Below are 14,409 nucleotides of genomic sequence, written 5' to 3'. Positions count from 1 at the left end.
CTATTCTGTCTTATTGAGTGATAACGTATGGTAGTGTGGAAGATGACCTGTATCTCATATGCAGTCTTCTCAACTGGAACCATGGACGCTTTTTGCAGACTAATACGTGTGTTTCATTGGCATCTACGATGCACATCCAGTCCCCACAAAAATTTACTCAAAGATGCTACACCTGGCATACCACATGACACGTAATTCCTCGGTGAGCAGTCACAGGCGCACAAAGTGCGGGATGCATTCCAGTTGGGCCGTTGAACAGCTCTTTGTGGCTGCTCGGCCTTCGCTGCCGCGCGAGCTTAACTTTGGCGAGGAACTGCAGTAAAATTGTAGAGGAGCATCGACCGCGGCGGGCGCAATGCTACCACTGACGGAGCCACGCGTTTATGTTTTTAGAAATTCTCGCGCAATCCTTGGCAGAAGGCGTTGTGTACTGCCAGCTGTGAGGAAATGCGGCTCCATTGGTACTGCGCCTTTTTCACTTTCGTTTGTCATTAAAAAGCCTACACCATAATTACTGCGGAAGGGATTTTCGCAACGTATACGAAAAGTAGCTGTCTTTAAAATGAAACGAATCACACTGTCATTGGTTTCCATTTCTCTGTGATTAGCTGCCGAACTGTATAAACTGTAGGTTCCACTGTATCTCGCATGCGTGACCGGTTCTCAGTACGAAAAAGGCAGGGGTATACCACTTCGAAAAGGAGTGCTAGTAAAACCACATCCCGGGTTGATCACTGCAAATGTGATCATCATTTTATAGTAGCTCGACAGTCTGGGAACTGCAACAGATAGGATTGATAGAGGAAACAGAGAACATCCGAAGAAGTACAGCACGTGTCGTTACAGATTTATTTAATACACGCGAAAGTGGCAGGCGCCGAAAGAGAGTCGTTCTGCATCACGATATAGACTGAAATTCCGAGTGTGCACGTTCCTAGAACAGACAACCAGTATATCGATTCCCCCGCGTATGTGTGAGGAAAGACCAAGGAGATAAAATTAGACAGATTCGATTCCACAATGAGGCTTACCTGCGAACCATCCGCGACTAAAACTGGGAAAGGGGCAAGTGATAGTGGTGCACAAAGAACCCTCCGCCACACATCGTAAAGTAGATTGTGGAGTACGGGTATAGGTAGATGCAGACTTATCCTTTCTTTTAATGCATAACAGTGAAGAAAGACGAGTCTCTGACGTCTTTCGAGATCCACCGATAGAATTTTCGTCATTTTGAGCTACTGTCGCTTTGAACCATACCTCGGAAGCAAAGTTAATGCATGCGAATATACGCAGAAATACGTTCTATCAGATATCATACAAGAGACAAATGAATTCCGTGGTGTCATTTGCCTGATAAGATGCTTACTCTGACGATCACTAACGGTGGAATACGCAGCAGAAACTGAAACCTTGTTCTACGCTTCTTCGTACTGGAGCGCAGTTCCTAAAGAAGCAGTAGAAATTACGAAGTGCAAGAACAATTCAATCAGGAGAGCGGCTATAATCTTAGAATGCATGGAAGCGAGCTCTAGACGCTGAAAAAGAGACAGGGAAATTTGCCGAATTGTTTACGTGCCCACGAAGGCACTGGCACCGCCAGTGCAGATATGGACACAATCGTCGAGAAACAGGCCGCGGCGGTACGTCACGTAGGTAGGCCTGAGCTCGCTCGCTCAGCTCAGCAGACAAAATGCGTTTCTAAACATGTTAACTCGTAATTGGGCGTGTATCTTCAAACGAGAATTGCATCTTCTATTGGAATCTGCTATTATGAACTATTACTGATTAACAGTACTACAACAAAATGTAATTTAAGATCAATACTCGATACGAGGGTAATCCCAAAAGTAAGGTCTCCTATTTCTTTATAAGTACATAGATCTGTTTATTTCTACAATGGTTTACATCAGTTTACACCTTGAACGTTTAGCTATTTTTCGACATAATCACCATTTCTGTCGATGCATTTTTGTAGACGCTGTGGCAGTTTTTGTATGGCCATGTCATACCTTTTCGCCACCTTGTTGTTCAGAAAGTTATGAACCTCTTCTTTCACCTCGTCGTCGGAGCTGAATCGCTGGGACCACAATTAACGCTGACAGGTACTGTGAGACTCTGAAAAAACTCAAACGGGCAATTCAGAACCGGAGAAGGGGAATGTTGAGCAAAGGCGTACACATTCTCCATGACAACGCTCGCCCACACATTGCTCGACAAACCGTTGCTCTCCTGCAACAGTTTCAGTGGAACATAATCACCCACCCACCCTATAGTCCTTACTTGGCGCCCAGTGACTATCACCTGTTCCGTCTGTTAAAAGAACATTTGGCAGGAAAGCGATTCAACTCCGACGACGAAGTGAAACAAGAGGTTCATAACTTTCTGAACAGCATGGCGGCGAGCTGGTATGACATAGGCACACTAAAATTGCCACAGCGTCTACAAAAATGCATCGACAGAAATGGTGATTATGTCGAAAAATAGCTAAATGTTCAAGCTGTTAACTGATGTAAACCATTGTAGAAATAAACAGATCTATGTATTTACAAAAAAATAGGAGACCTTACTTTTGGGATTACCCTCGTATAAATGGTATAACGGCTTGTTTATAGCATTTAGTCTCTTCTGCTTAACAGTCCTCATTTCGTACAAGAAGCAGTGCCTTATGCAACTGATAACCATTTTGGCATAATTTTAATTTTATTGTACCCCAGTACAACCGTAAAAAGTTATAAGTAGCCCTATGGACTTCCGATCACTGTAGGACTAATAACAGTAAGACTCTATATTAGCGGTTTCCGTTAGAAGATCCAATTCTCGTTTGTGCGTACACACTTAGTAACGAGTTTACAGGAGTAGAACCGTAGTTTGCTGAGTTGAGCGAGCGAGCGCAGGCTTATCTTCGTGACGTACGCGCCGCGGCATGTCTTTCTCGTAGGCCTCGGTCTATGGCAACATGAACGTAATGATGACGTACGCCGCCCAATCAGAAGTCGTCTGCGTGCTATAAACGTCACCACAACAACGCCAACGGCAGTCATCTGTTCCTGGCGAAGACGATGGGGGATTTAACACAGATTCGACGCGACGAGTAAACAAAGGATGTTTTATACAAAAATGTCGTGAGAAACTAAGATCTCGTAGAATTGTAGATAGGCAAAACCAACAATTCGGAATGACTCAAGGTAAAAAATTATCTTTAGCTGAGGGTTAATCGTCTTCTACAGGAACTTAAACGTCTATTTCCATCTTCACGAGCTACTATTCTGCTGTGGCGTTAAAGTAGACTATTTACAAACTTAGTAGGGTTAGCTTACACTTTTTCAGCGCGGGTTATTGTTAGAGAAGAATAATGGATTGGCGTTACCTGGGGTGGGTTGCAGGCGCGCCTTGAGCTCGTCATTGGACGCGTGTCCGCTGCTGCTGCTGTCAACGTCGGAGACGCCGGAGTCCGCTGGACTCGGTGGCAGTGATCCTGTCAAAAAAAAAACGCCGTACACTGTAGCGCTAAGAAAACACAAGAAGAAACAAGCTGTACGTAAACACTTCGTGTCGCAATCGGGTGCTCTGTTTCGATATGATTCCACATTGTTTTTACTGTATGTTAAGAGTTTTGCCGAGAGTTTCTTTTTGTTTTGCTTGGTACTACTGTCTATGGTGTAAATTAAACGACTGTCTTACATTTTATGGGAAGCTTGGCATTCTACAACGGAATCGGACACCAGACCCGCCTCCTGTTTCCAGAATATTTTTATCGGTCATACCAAAATGGATTCGTGGTTAAGGCTGGTGATAGGTGTGAAACAACTGGATTGTTAATCGACCGTGACTGTTCCAAAAATATGAAAAGATTTTATAAATACCGCTACCAGTCAAAAAATTTATTGACTAATTAAATTATTTAATCAGCAACATCTTTCAAAATTTTCATCCGTGGCCAAATTTGAAGAAACGAAATCCTAAATGAAATGTCAAAGTTTAGGAATTCAGATTTCTTCACCAACTTCAATTCAATATTATTAAAATACAAAATACGTAAAAATTAATGTTGTGTATGAATGTAGGTCCCCACAACATTACTGTAATTCTTTAAAATAAAATTGTATACAGTCGTTTTAATGTAAAATTGTCACAGCCACTCAGTTTGTATTATACACGGTGGTCAGAAACAGTCTGGATGTAAGGGGTTTACAGGATAGGCTGTGCGGAGAAATAATTGTTAAGAAGTAATTCAATACGTTGCGCAGTTTTCGATTTAATTGCCATTGCAGTTTACCAACCAGGCCGTTGCGCACGCAAATTCAAGCGGCCCGCCGGAGGCGGTGTCGCCAAACATGTTCTTCATTTGGTACCGTAAAATCGAACAAGAGAGCGATACAAAAATTGGACTTGGTACGCTACTAAGGATCGAACCCGACCGAACCGCGGAGCAGTCTCGTGCGCTATCGTCTACGATATGAGAACAACTGACACTAATTGTAATCTGGTGGGCCACTTGAATTTGGGCGCGCAACGGCCTGATTGGCTCACTTCGACGCCAATTAACTCGCAAACGGCGCATCCAATCGATCTTTTAAACAATTAGTTCTCGGCATAACCTTCCCTGCAACACCCTTACAAGCTGCTCAGACTGTTTCTAATCACCTTGTATTTCACCGAACATCATCACTCGTCGAAAGAAGCTTTGTTTTGACCACCATCTTGTTTTTCTGCACTGTTGAGTTGTCTATGATATCGTGTTTCAAGTTACCTCTAGAAATTTGTGAGCAATGGCTAACAAGTTCAAAAGAGCCACAGAAATGGAGGTACCTGATCACATCATTAGAAGACAGCCACGTCACAAGAACAAAGTGGGTGATTATTTAAAATTTTTCTCTACAGTATGAACACAACATACGCCAAGACTCTTCAAAAGATACTTTAACATCCATGTGCTCTTGTTTGAAATGTTTGTTGTACTGCCGCTGGAGCCTTATGGTGAGTTTTAACCTCGAAACATGTTTCTATTGTGACTGGTGGCACCATTTCTTTTATCACAGATATCCTCATGGTCCTAAATTACGGGAAAGAAGGGAGCTGTTTGAAGCGCTTAGGTCAGTAGATATTCGTATTTCGCGTATTCCATCTGAATTAGGACGCCTTTGAACAGCGACACGTTTGCGAAAGGGCGTTAACCCCTGACAGAAAGCAGTGGTGGGGGTATTTTTCCTCGGCGCACGTAAAGGGTTCAGCCACACGGGCAGATGTCCGGAAACTGCAGCTGCTCTGGACCTTGCGTAGGGGTTGCGTTAGGCTGCACTGCAAATATATGGCACACCTGGCTGAGGCTCGAGCACAAACAGGAAGTTGCAGGTTCCAGTCATATTGTGTAGATCGCTGTCACCCCCCGATGTCCATGTCCGCAAGCGCGCTCTTTAAATTGCGGCTAACAGCTCTATGCTGTGATAGTGAAGTCAGGTTTAGCGCAGTAGTTTCATATTGAAATTATAAGTCGTGGCTGACCCCTCGGGAACTTCGAACTCGAACATGAAGCAGTATTCTATGGCCTCGCCACAATCAAGGACCCGCTTCAACCACTCTTTAAAAAAAAAAAAAAAGGCAGATAAGTAACATTCCGTCACTGTTGTTACTACTGAGGAACGCCAATTTACGTGAAAAAACCAGAGGCTGAAAATATCTAACATGTTGTCAACATCTGCGTTATTACAGATAGTGTCTTACTGTTTATACTAAGGAATTTTGGGCATGTTAGCGTCAAGTTGTGCTTTCTTTCTTCATTCCATTCCTGGATGTTCGAAAGATTGTCGTTTATACTGTACTAGAAAATTTCTGTATTAAGGTTGGCGTACTGCTGATATTAAGGACTTTACAGACAGAACACCGATTCCGTTGTAGAACGAGCAAGGATGGAGCCGACCTTGGGGTACTTGAAGCAACAGTGCCGATATTCACATGGAGTGATTTGCTAAAATCACTGAAAATCTGAAGAGAGTGTGATCGTCATTCCTTCTGAATACCAGCGTATGTTCATAATTACAGCTCCAACGTGCTTGATCAGCATTCTGTAGGACGTCCTCTAAACTTGACTTTCTCCTTGTTATCATCGCAGTACGAACAAATCGGACGCATTAGCGCGTCGAACCGAGCCACCATGTTCTTCACATTTCAAAGAAGAGGCTAAAATTTTTCGGGGATGTGAAGAGCATTTCTGCTGATTAACGAGCAACCATAAACGGAAATATTTATCGCCGTGTTCCGACGGTGAACCCTGGGATGAACGGCAGTGAAGCGTGAAACGCCTCTGAGCGTGTTGTGCGCGCTTAATGCCTCTCATCAGGAAGACGCTGACGTGTCCCTCGTCACACACTGAGACTAATCGGTAACCGATGGAGCAATTCCGGAAACTTCACCCGTCTACGAGTACTTCCAGTCAGCACCACCGAGTATCGAATACGTCACAGTAATTATCTCTCTACTTACACCAAGCGTGCCCTGCAAGGGAGCCGCCAAATGGATCGCCTCTCTTACCACGATAACCCAAAATAGCCTTCCCCTTGACTTTCACGGGCAGTCAGACAACTATGAAAAGTAATACCCATAGTAGATGAAGAGATCTGTATGATTCATGCGACCAGGGAAATAATTGTAGAAGATGTAGGTGAAATGACATGAAAGGACACCTCTCATTCTGTAGGTTCAGTTTCTTTTTTACCGATTATGAGCAAAACTAGAATTCTTCCAAATGCAAGGATCATACTGACTCGGCAGTGTCTAGGAGGTGAAAGTAAGGAAACCTAAAGCGTTCTGTTTGTAGTTTCCGCGCCCTGCCCTCCTACGTAGCGAACAGTGGAGGAACCCCCGTCAATTGTCACAACCCCTGAATGGAATGAGGCAACACGAGATGTCGCGTCCTCGCTCGTTTCGAAATCCTGCTCTCTGTTTTCAGTGGCAAGAGTAATTCAGTTGCTCGCCATTATGTAATGTGCCGCAACAGTGACAGCCGCATTTATGAGGCGAAAAATGCATCAGGCGAGCGGGCCTGGTATATGAATAAGTTCCTTGTAGAAATATCTTTCTCGACAATCGCCCTGAACTACAACAGTGCCGATGGAAGGAATAACAGTAATGTATTTATTAATATACATACATGTTGTATATACTGTAGAGCTGAAACTGTGGCTCACTATGAGCAACAGTATGGAAGTTAATGAGAATCAGACACTTTGAAATCGATGTGACCACACAAATAAAGAAACTGACGTCTCATTGAGACTCGCGCTTCACAAATACATTCGCAGGTAGATGCACATCAGTCAAGTATTTTAATTTCCTTGAACTCTTGTTCCCGCCGTGACTATTTAAGCTCAGAGTAACATCCCACAGCCTCGCCAAATTCGTATTTTTTTCGAAAGGTTACCCCCCACCCCCGATTTTTTAAGTATGCGTGGAACGACCTTCCAGTGTTGGCAGTGTTGGTACTAAAGATGAACTCAAATTTACACCAAACAACCAAGTAAACGGAAATAGCAGAAACTCTAGTTTCTTTCGTCATTTTCTTTTACTGTCACGCACAGTAAACTTTCTATGTAATTTTTTCAGAACAGGTGCTACCGATATTCTTAGGTAAAGCTATACCAACTAAATTGTACTTAAATTAACAATATTACATAGAAGTATTATATATAAGTGTGGAAAAATTCACAAACATTAGAAATTCCCTATTATATATTTAGAAACAAGAAAAGAGCGTTAAGAAACTAAATTAAGGTAATAATGACTACATTGTCGGCTGTTCGCCGTACTCTCGCATTTATTTTCATTTCATTCATTTACAAGTGGCAATTAAGTGCATTAATTATCTGTAAAGTCTTGTGTCTTCCTTGTTCACTTGGCAGTGCGAAGATGCCGTTACTGGAAACCTGCACCTCACGTTATTTCGGTGCGGAGATCCGGAAACTTACCGGTGCTTTGTTTACTGGACATAGGTCTGGAAGATGCCTCCGTTCACAACTTCCCATTTTTCCCCCTCTTGGGGATATACAAGGACACACATTCTACGACAGCGTAGTGGGTACGGGCACGGAATTACTTCCGAGGATTGTGGCCATTTATGCTGAGATTAGAACAGACCGATGGATTTGAAAGGGTGGCAACACTTCTGTAGTTCTGCGTGACGTAAGACAGATGATCACTATTTCAAGTAGCTGCTATGAGATGCAAAATGGTACATTGCTACTGCTTGGCGGTACCGCAATTTCTATCTATAAACTTCTTTTTGCATATTCTGTAATGTAGTTATGTGCGATCTCGGATACGCATTATTTTGAGCGATTTTCATGTGTGTTTGTAACATAGACTGAGGTAACGAGAGCTGATCCTTCTGTTTTATTCGGCGTCGTGTGTCAACAGTGTATCTGTGCAGCAATGAATCTTTCACTTTGCAGTGGAGTGTGCACTGTTTTGAAACTTCCTGAGCCGCGCGGAGTGGCCGAGCGGGTTGCGGCGCCATGTCACGGACTGCGCGGCGCCTCCCGTCGGAGGTTCGAGTCCCCCCTCGGGCATGGGTGTGTGTGTTGTTGTTAGCATAAGTTAGTTTAAGTAGTGTGCAAGACTAGGGCCCGATGACCTCAGCAGTTTGGTCCCATAAAACTTCACACACATTTGAACATTTGAAATGTCTTGACAGATTACAAGTGTGTGGCCAGCGGTAAAGTAGCTCAGGAAATATATTGGCAATTGCGAATATGAACCACCTTCGGCTGTACATTGAAATGCCGACAGTGAAAATTTGAGCCGGATTGGGATTCGAACCCGGATTTCCCATTTTACTTGAGCGGTATCTTAACCGCTTCGGCCAGACCCAAATTTCCGTAATTATCGTCCATGTGTCACAACCTGCACTTTTACGTGCCTTTATCATTTGCTCGGTCTTTTCTGCCCACGTCCCGTTCCTAAACTACTAAACATGCAAAACATTTCTATACGTCTTACTTGCATATAAAGCGCCAGATTTGCACCTGGTGGCCAAAATTGGAACTATTTTGTCCCAGCGTTAGAATACCTACCAAGTTTCGCTGCCATACGATAATTACAGCCTACACTGGATGTCTGTGAGCAGCCGCACTTCCAATTATAAACACTAACACGGTTAGTGAATGAAGTGAAAATAAAAGCAACTAGTTTTCTAAGACAAATGTGTGGCCGTACCTGTGGATGCAGTGTAGGTGGACCTGTGGGTGAGAAGCGCGTGCGGATGCTGGCTGAGCAGCCCGTGCAACAACGCCGGCTTGTGCTCCGTGATCGGCTCGCGCTTCACCACCACCGGCGGAGGCGACTGCGTGGGGCACAGCTCCGCCGTGTCCACTGCAACAGCACAACGAAAAAAATCACTCAGACACAGTCCTCTTTACTCTTAGGGAGGTGGGGAGCACTGCCAGCAGGCAGTCGGCTGCGCCTCTGTTTTTGTTTCATAAAGCATTCTACAGTAAGTACATTACATATAAGGAAATTGAAATACCGAATAAAACTTAAATTAAGATGTCACGAGGCTGTGAAGATTTCTGGTTGACGTTAGAAGTGTGGCCTCGTATCCTGGAGTGGCGCAGCTGCTGGAAGTGGATTGCTCTGCTGGTGGTACCGGCGAGAGTGGTCGAGGACTAGGAGCGAAAGGCATATGTAGGACTGGAGAGTAGGACGTTAGCAGCTGGGGCGTATAAGTGTCGCGCATAGAAAGCGACAGCACGCGTTGGTGGGTAAGTGTGTGCAGCTGCCAGCCTAAACCCTGTAGGGGAGTATGCCTAGAACAGGAGTACACTATCTGACCAAAAGTATCCGGACACCTATTAGCGGGTTGACCGTGTCCACCCTTCGCTTTTAGGGCGGCCTGAACTCTGCCGGGGCCATTTTCAATGAGGCGTCTGAATGTCTGTGGAGGAAATGGAGACCGTTCTTCCTGATGAGCCTTACCCGCAGAAGGCAGAATCGTTGGACGGTGGGAGAGCGAAGTCGACATTCTAACACGTCCCGAAGGTGTTCCATTGTGATCAGGTCAGAACTCTGGGCAGGCCAGATCATTTCAAGAGCGTTATTGTCCACAAACCATTGCCTCGCAGGTGCGGCTTGATGATGCAGATACAAACAATCTGCCTCTCAGAACTGTTCCTCAATTGTACACAGTTCTATAAAAATGTTTTCATATCCTTCCGCGTTTAACGTTTTCTTAAGCGCAATGAGGGATCCACGCTCTACACACGAAAAACACCCCCATACGTATCTCCTCCGTACTTCACTGCTGGTACTACACATGACAGGAGGTAATGTTCTCCAGGCATCTGCCAAACCCAAACCATTCCGTCACATTGGCACGGCGCATAGAGTGATTCACCACTCAAAATCAATGATCCACTGTCGAGTGGCGTCGCTGTTTATACCACCTCAAGCGTCGCTTAGCAGTAATTACAGAAATGTGTGGCTTATGCGCAGCAGTTCGACCACTGTACCCCATCCCCTTTAACTCCGTACGTACAGTCATTGTGCTAGCTGGACTGCTGGTACCATTGTTCCATTTTGAAACTCAAGAACGATTCCTTCCGTTGCTTTGCTGTGGTCGTTCCTTTCCGTTTCCACTTTACAATCACATCATAAGCAGTCAACGTGGGCAGATTTAGAAGGGTTGCAATGTCTCTGATGGTTTTGTTACTCAGGTGACATCGAATGACCAGTTCACGTTCGAAATCACTGAACTCTCTTCACCCACGTATTGCGCTGTTACTGCTTCTCTACTGACAACACAATACGCCGTCTCCTTTTATACTGACGGTTCCGCCTCTCGTGAGATCTAGAGGCCAATTCCGCATTACACAGCACTGTCCACTACTATTGATCAGAAAGTGTATATGTGGCAGGAGTTTTCCTTGAAAGAGCGAGCCTATTGAAATATCTTTGGAATAGGATACAAAATGCGTGTTTACTGGAACGTGGCTGTAACACTCCACGGTTCCTGACGATGTGGAAGAGAATATTAATTTGCTTGCGAGAGGTGTATGTCTTCTGCAGATGTTTTACTAGAGGCAAGATTTTCATTTCTTGGCACGGAATACGTGTAGTAGAAACTGAACATTTTTCGCTGATATAAAGAACAATCGCGCAGCGAAATGGGACTTACAATACCAAATCAATTTGAAAAATGCCTTAGTACGATGTTACACAATTTTTCAGTCCGAGTAAACAAGAAGTTATCCACTGACAATGCAACTGATTACACCGAATGCAAGCGATTTCGAAGAAAATCCGAGAGAGAAAATGTAATTTGTGGCATAAATAGCTCCAAGCATTATGGGACTTAACATCTGAGTTCATCAGTCCCCCAGACTTAGAACTACTTAAACCTAACTAACCTACGGACATCACACACATCCATACCCGAGGCAGGATTCGAACCTGCGGCCGTAGCAGCAGCGCGGTTCCGGACTGAAGCGCCTAAAACCGTTCGGTCACAACGGCCGGCTAATTTGTGACATCTAGTGGTTATCTTTATACTGGATGTCTTTTCAAAGTGTCTTTAGGCACGACGATGAAGGAGAAACACCCGGTTTGTGTGTTGTCAAGAAAATTTAGGAAAGGCACTCAACGGTAAAGTGACGGAATAGTAGGATTATTTGGGCAGTAAACATAATGTTGGACTCGGACATTAAGCACCGCAATCTTAAATGCTTTCCCGGCCGGTGTGGCCGAGCGGTTCTCGGCGCTTCAGTCTGGAACCGCGCGACCGCTACGGTCGCAGGTTCGAATCCTGCCTCGGGCATGGATGTATGTGACGTCCTTAGGTTCGTTAGATTTAAGTAGTTCCAAGTTCTAGGGGACTGATGACCTCAGCTGTTCAGTTCCATAGTGCTCAGAGCCATTTGAACCTTCTTAAATGCTTTTCGCACACCGCACGTCGATTAGCTGCTCCAGAACCTCTTTGATTTCTACTATAGCTATTGGCGAACCAACGAGGCGTGCAGCTAACAGATCATCGACGTGTGGCGTATAAGAGGCAGGGAACTCGGGTAAGCCGACAGAGCTGGCGGTGCTGTGGAGCTCAAATCACGTCGTTAGAATGACTCTGTCTCGAGTTTTGCTTCCTGATCGATGGCTCTGTAGTTTCAGTAAATACACCGTGCAACTCCAAGGTAATAGATGATTCGTCCCCGATAAAAAAATCTGAGCCCAGCGTGTTCTCCCTAACAACCTTACTGTCATCGAACTGTAAACAAACAGGAATGAAAGATGTAGGAGACGACAGTCTTTTGCGAAACATACAGGTATATGTCTCCCTTTTTAACGAAAGAACCGGCATTATCTGGTATGGTGCAACGATAAAAGTAATCATTGCTTTTTAAGAATGTTCAGGCAGAGATTAGAACGGTAACACTTCTTCGCACGAATTTGTAATATTTATCACAGTGTTACCTCGCTCGCGCTAGATTTATCTTTGGTTATTAGTCTTGATTGAGGCGGTGACCCTTGCAAGTTAACGTAATTAATTGATACCTATTCTTGAATCAGTCCGCAAACGAAGTCGATGCAAGACAAGAAAAATACATGTCGTGTATATTCGTGAATATGATGCAGCCCTAAAAGACACCTTTTTAGCGCAGGGCTCCTGCATGAAACTGAGAAATTCCAACAATTGTCTACAGGAGACTGATGAACATGCAGTAATTAAATAATGCGGAATTGGCACCTGGTGCACAATTCAAAAATAAAATAATAGTTACAGGATAATCGAAAACTACGTTTGTAAATCCAAGAGAAGACGCTCAAATTATATGACCCACGTAAAGATGGAGTAAAGACCACACAGACGTAATAACAAGGGATATACCAGAGGAACCGAAAGTATTGAGCCCTGTCTCTGTGATATCTACGCATTTAGTGTGTCGGAGTGGAGATGGCAAATACAAGAGCACAAAATTGGAACAATCTTGCAGATAGAAAGAAACTTATTCCTGAAACGAAGATGCAGGGTACACGTAGCTTCCTTCCCACCGCTGTGGAGTTTACTTTAGTTTAATTTAACGGCAAACAGGTCAAGCCATTCCATCGGCAGTTCGTAGAAGACAGCATTATTACGGCGAAACAGGTGTTCTCTTTTGAATCAACCAGCTATATTCTCTGCTTTCTGTGCCTCTTCTTGCTCACAGCCACCCTCTCCCCTCCTCATTCGCGTACGATAGCAAGATCGTAAATACCGCAATGACGTCGTGTTCTAGAATGTCACAGCGGACAGAGGAAAGACGCGGCGAGAACTCTCGCGCTTCGGCGATAGTGGGCGGTTTTTTCAAATGAGAAGGTGTATCGGTGATGACGGCAGAAGGCCAGTCGGCTTTATCTGCGGAAGGTGAACGAGCTCTCGTTATCTGCGGCGCCGGCTGAACAGTCTCGCGGGACCTCGACCCCCAGCCGCAGTATGCTAACAGCCTGAGCGCGCCACAAATCTAGCGCCCGCTGCGATAACACAAATCACTGTCTGCTTCCTGCCACCACACACCTTAACTGTCTCTCATCGTCCAGGACAAGGGGTGGCTCGCTCAAAGCCAATGATACCAACCAACGGCCACGCCATCGACGCGTCCTACGACTGTAATGATCAAGATGCTTGAGTGACAGCTTATTTGTTCGAACTCGAACGTAGTAGCGCATTTTATGAGCGTTCGTGATATATACTGAAATACTGGGGGGGGGGGGGGGAGAGGGGGAGGGAAATCCTCTTCTATTCTCAGCCTAGTATGTCAATTGGCTCTGAGCACTATGGGACTTAACATCTATGGTCATCAGTCCCCTAGAACTTAGAACTACTTAAACCTAACTAACCTAAGGACAGCACACAACACCCAGCCATCACGAGGCAGAGAAAATCCCTGACCCCGCCGGGAATCGAACCCGGGAACCCGGGCGTGGGAAGCGAGAACGCTACCGCACGACCACGAGATGCGGGCTAGTATGTCAATTGAGAATCACTGTCTGCAAATGCGGTAAGTGTTCGAGTACCGCATGGGTGCGTTTTTTTTTTTTTTTTTTTTTTTTTTTTGTGGTGTGTGTGTTTGCGCGCGCGCGGTTGATAGGTGCCGAACGGCGAGATTATCAATGCGCTTACGAAGATTAATAGGAACGAATGTGATTAAAATGTCTAAAACGTCATAAAACAAGTAAGACTAAGTCAAACAATTACATTCGCTCTTTCCCTACCTCACTTACGGTCTCTCTTGCACAGTTTCACCGTCTCACATCCTTTAAGAGAGCGTAAAATGGGCCAGTGGCTCTATGTTCTAAAACTGGCAATTAAAACGCAGTAAAAGAAAACTAAAAAACTCCGCCCGAACAGCCCATAAAGGCCCAAAAGTACCGACCGGCCGCCATGTCATC

At 44.7% G+C, this 14,409-nt stretch overlaps 1 protein-coding gene across 7 annotated transcripts in view; it reads right to left on the bottom strand.

Annotated features, from left to right (window-relative positions):
* LOC126297938 (ecdysone-induced protein 74EF) overlaps positions 1 to 14,409 on the bottom strand; it is an 844,422-nt gene that overhangs the window by 18,668 nt on the left and 811,345 nt on the right. For all 7 annotated transcript variants that reach the window (XM_049989256.1, XM_049989260.1, XM_049989262.1 and 4 more), the window contains 2 exons: positions 9,208 to 9,363; positions 3,368 to 3,475 (listed from right to left, as the gene is read on the bottom strand). In XM_049989256.1, the coding sequence (XP_049845213.1) occupies positions 3,368 to 3,475; positions 9,208 to 9,363 (264 nt within the window). The remainder of the gene's footprint in view (positions 1 to 3,367; positions 3,476 to 9,207; positions 9,364 to 14,409) is intronic.

Source organism: Schistocerca gregaria, chromosome X (genome assembly GCF_023897955.1).
Source record: "Schistocerca gregaria isolate iqSchGreg1 chromosome X, iqSchGreg1.2, whole genome shotgun sequence".
NCBI classification, from domain to species: domain Eukaryota; kingdom Metazoa; phylum Arthropoda; class Insecta; order Orthoptera; family Acrididae; genus Schistocerca; species Schistocerca gregaria.
The sequence above is the reverse complement of the archived record's forward strand: the minus strand, read 5'-3'. Positions and strand labels throughout refer to the sequence as shown.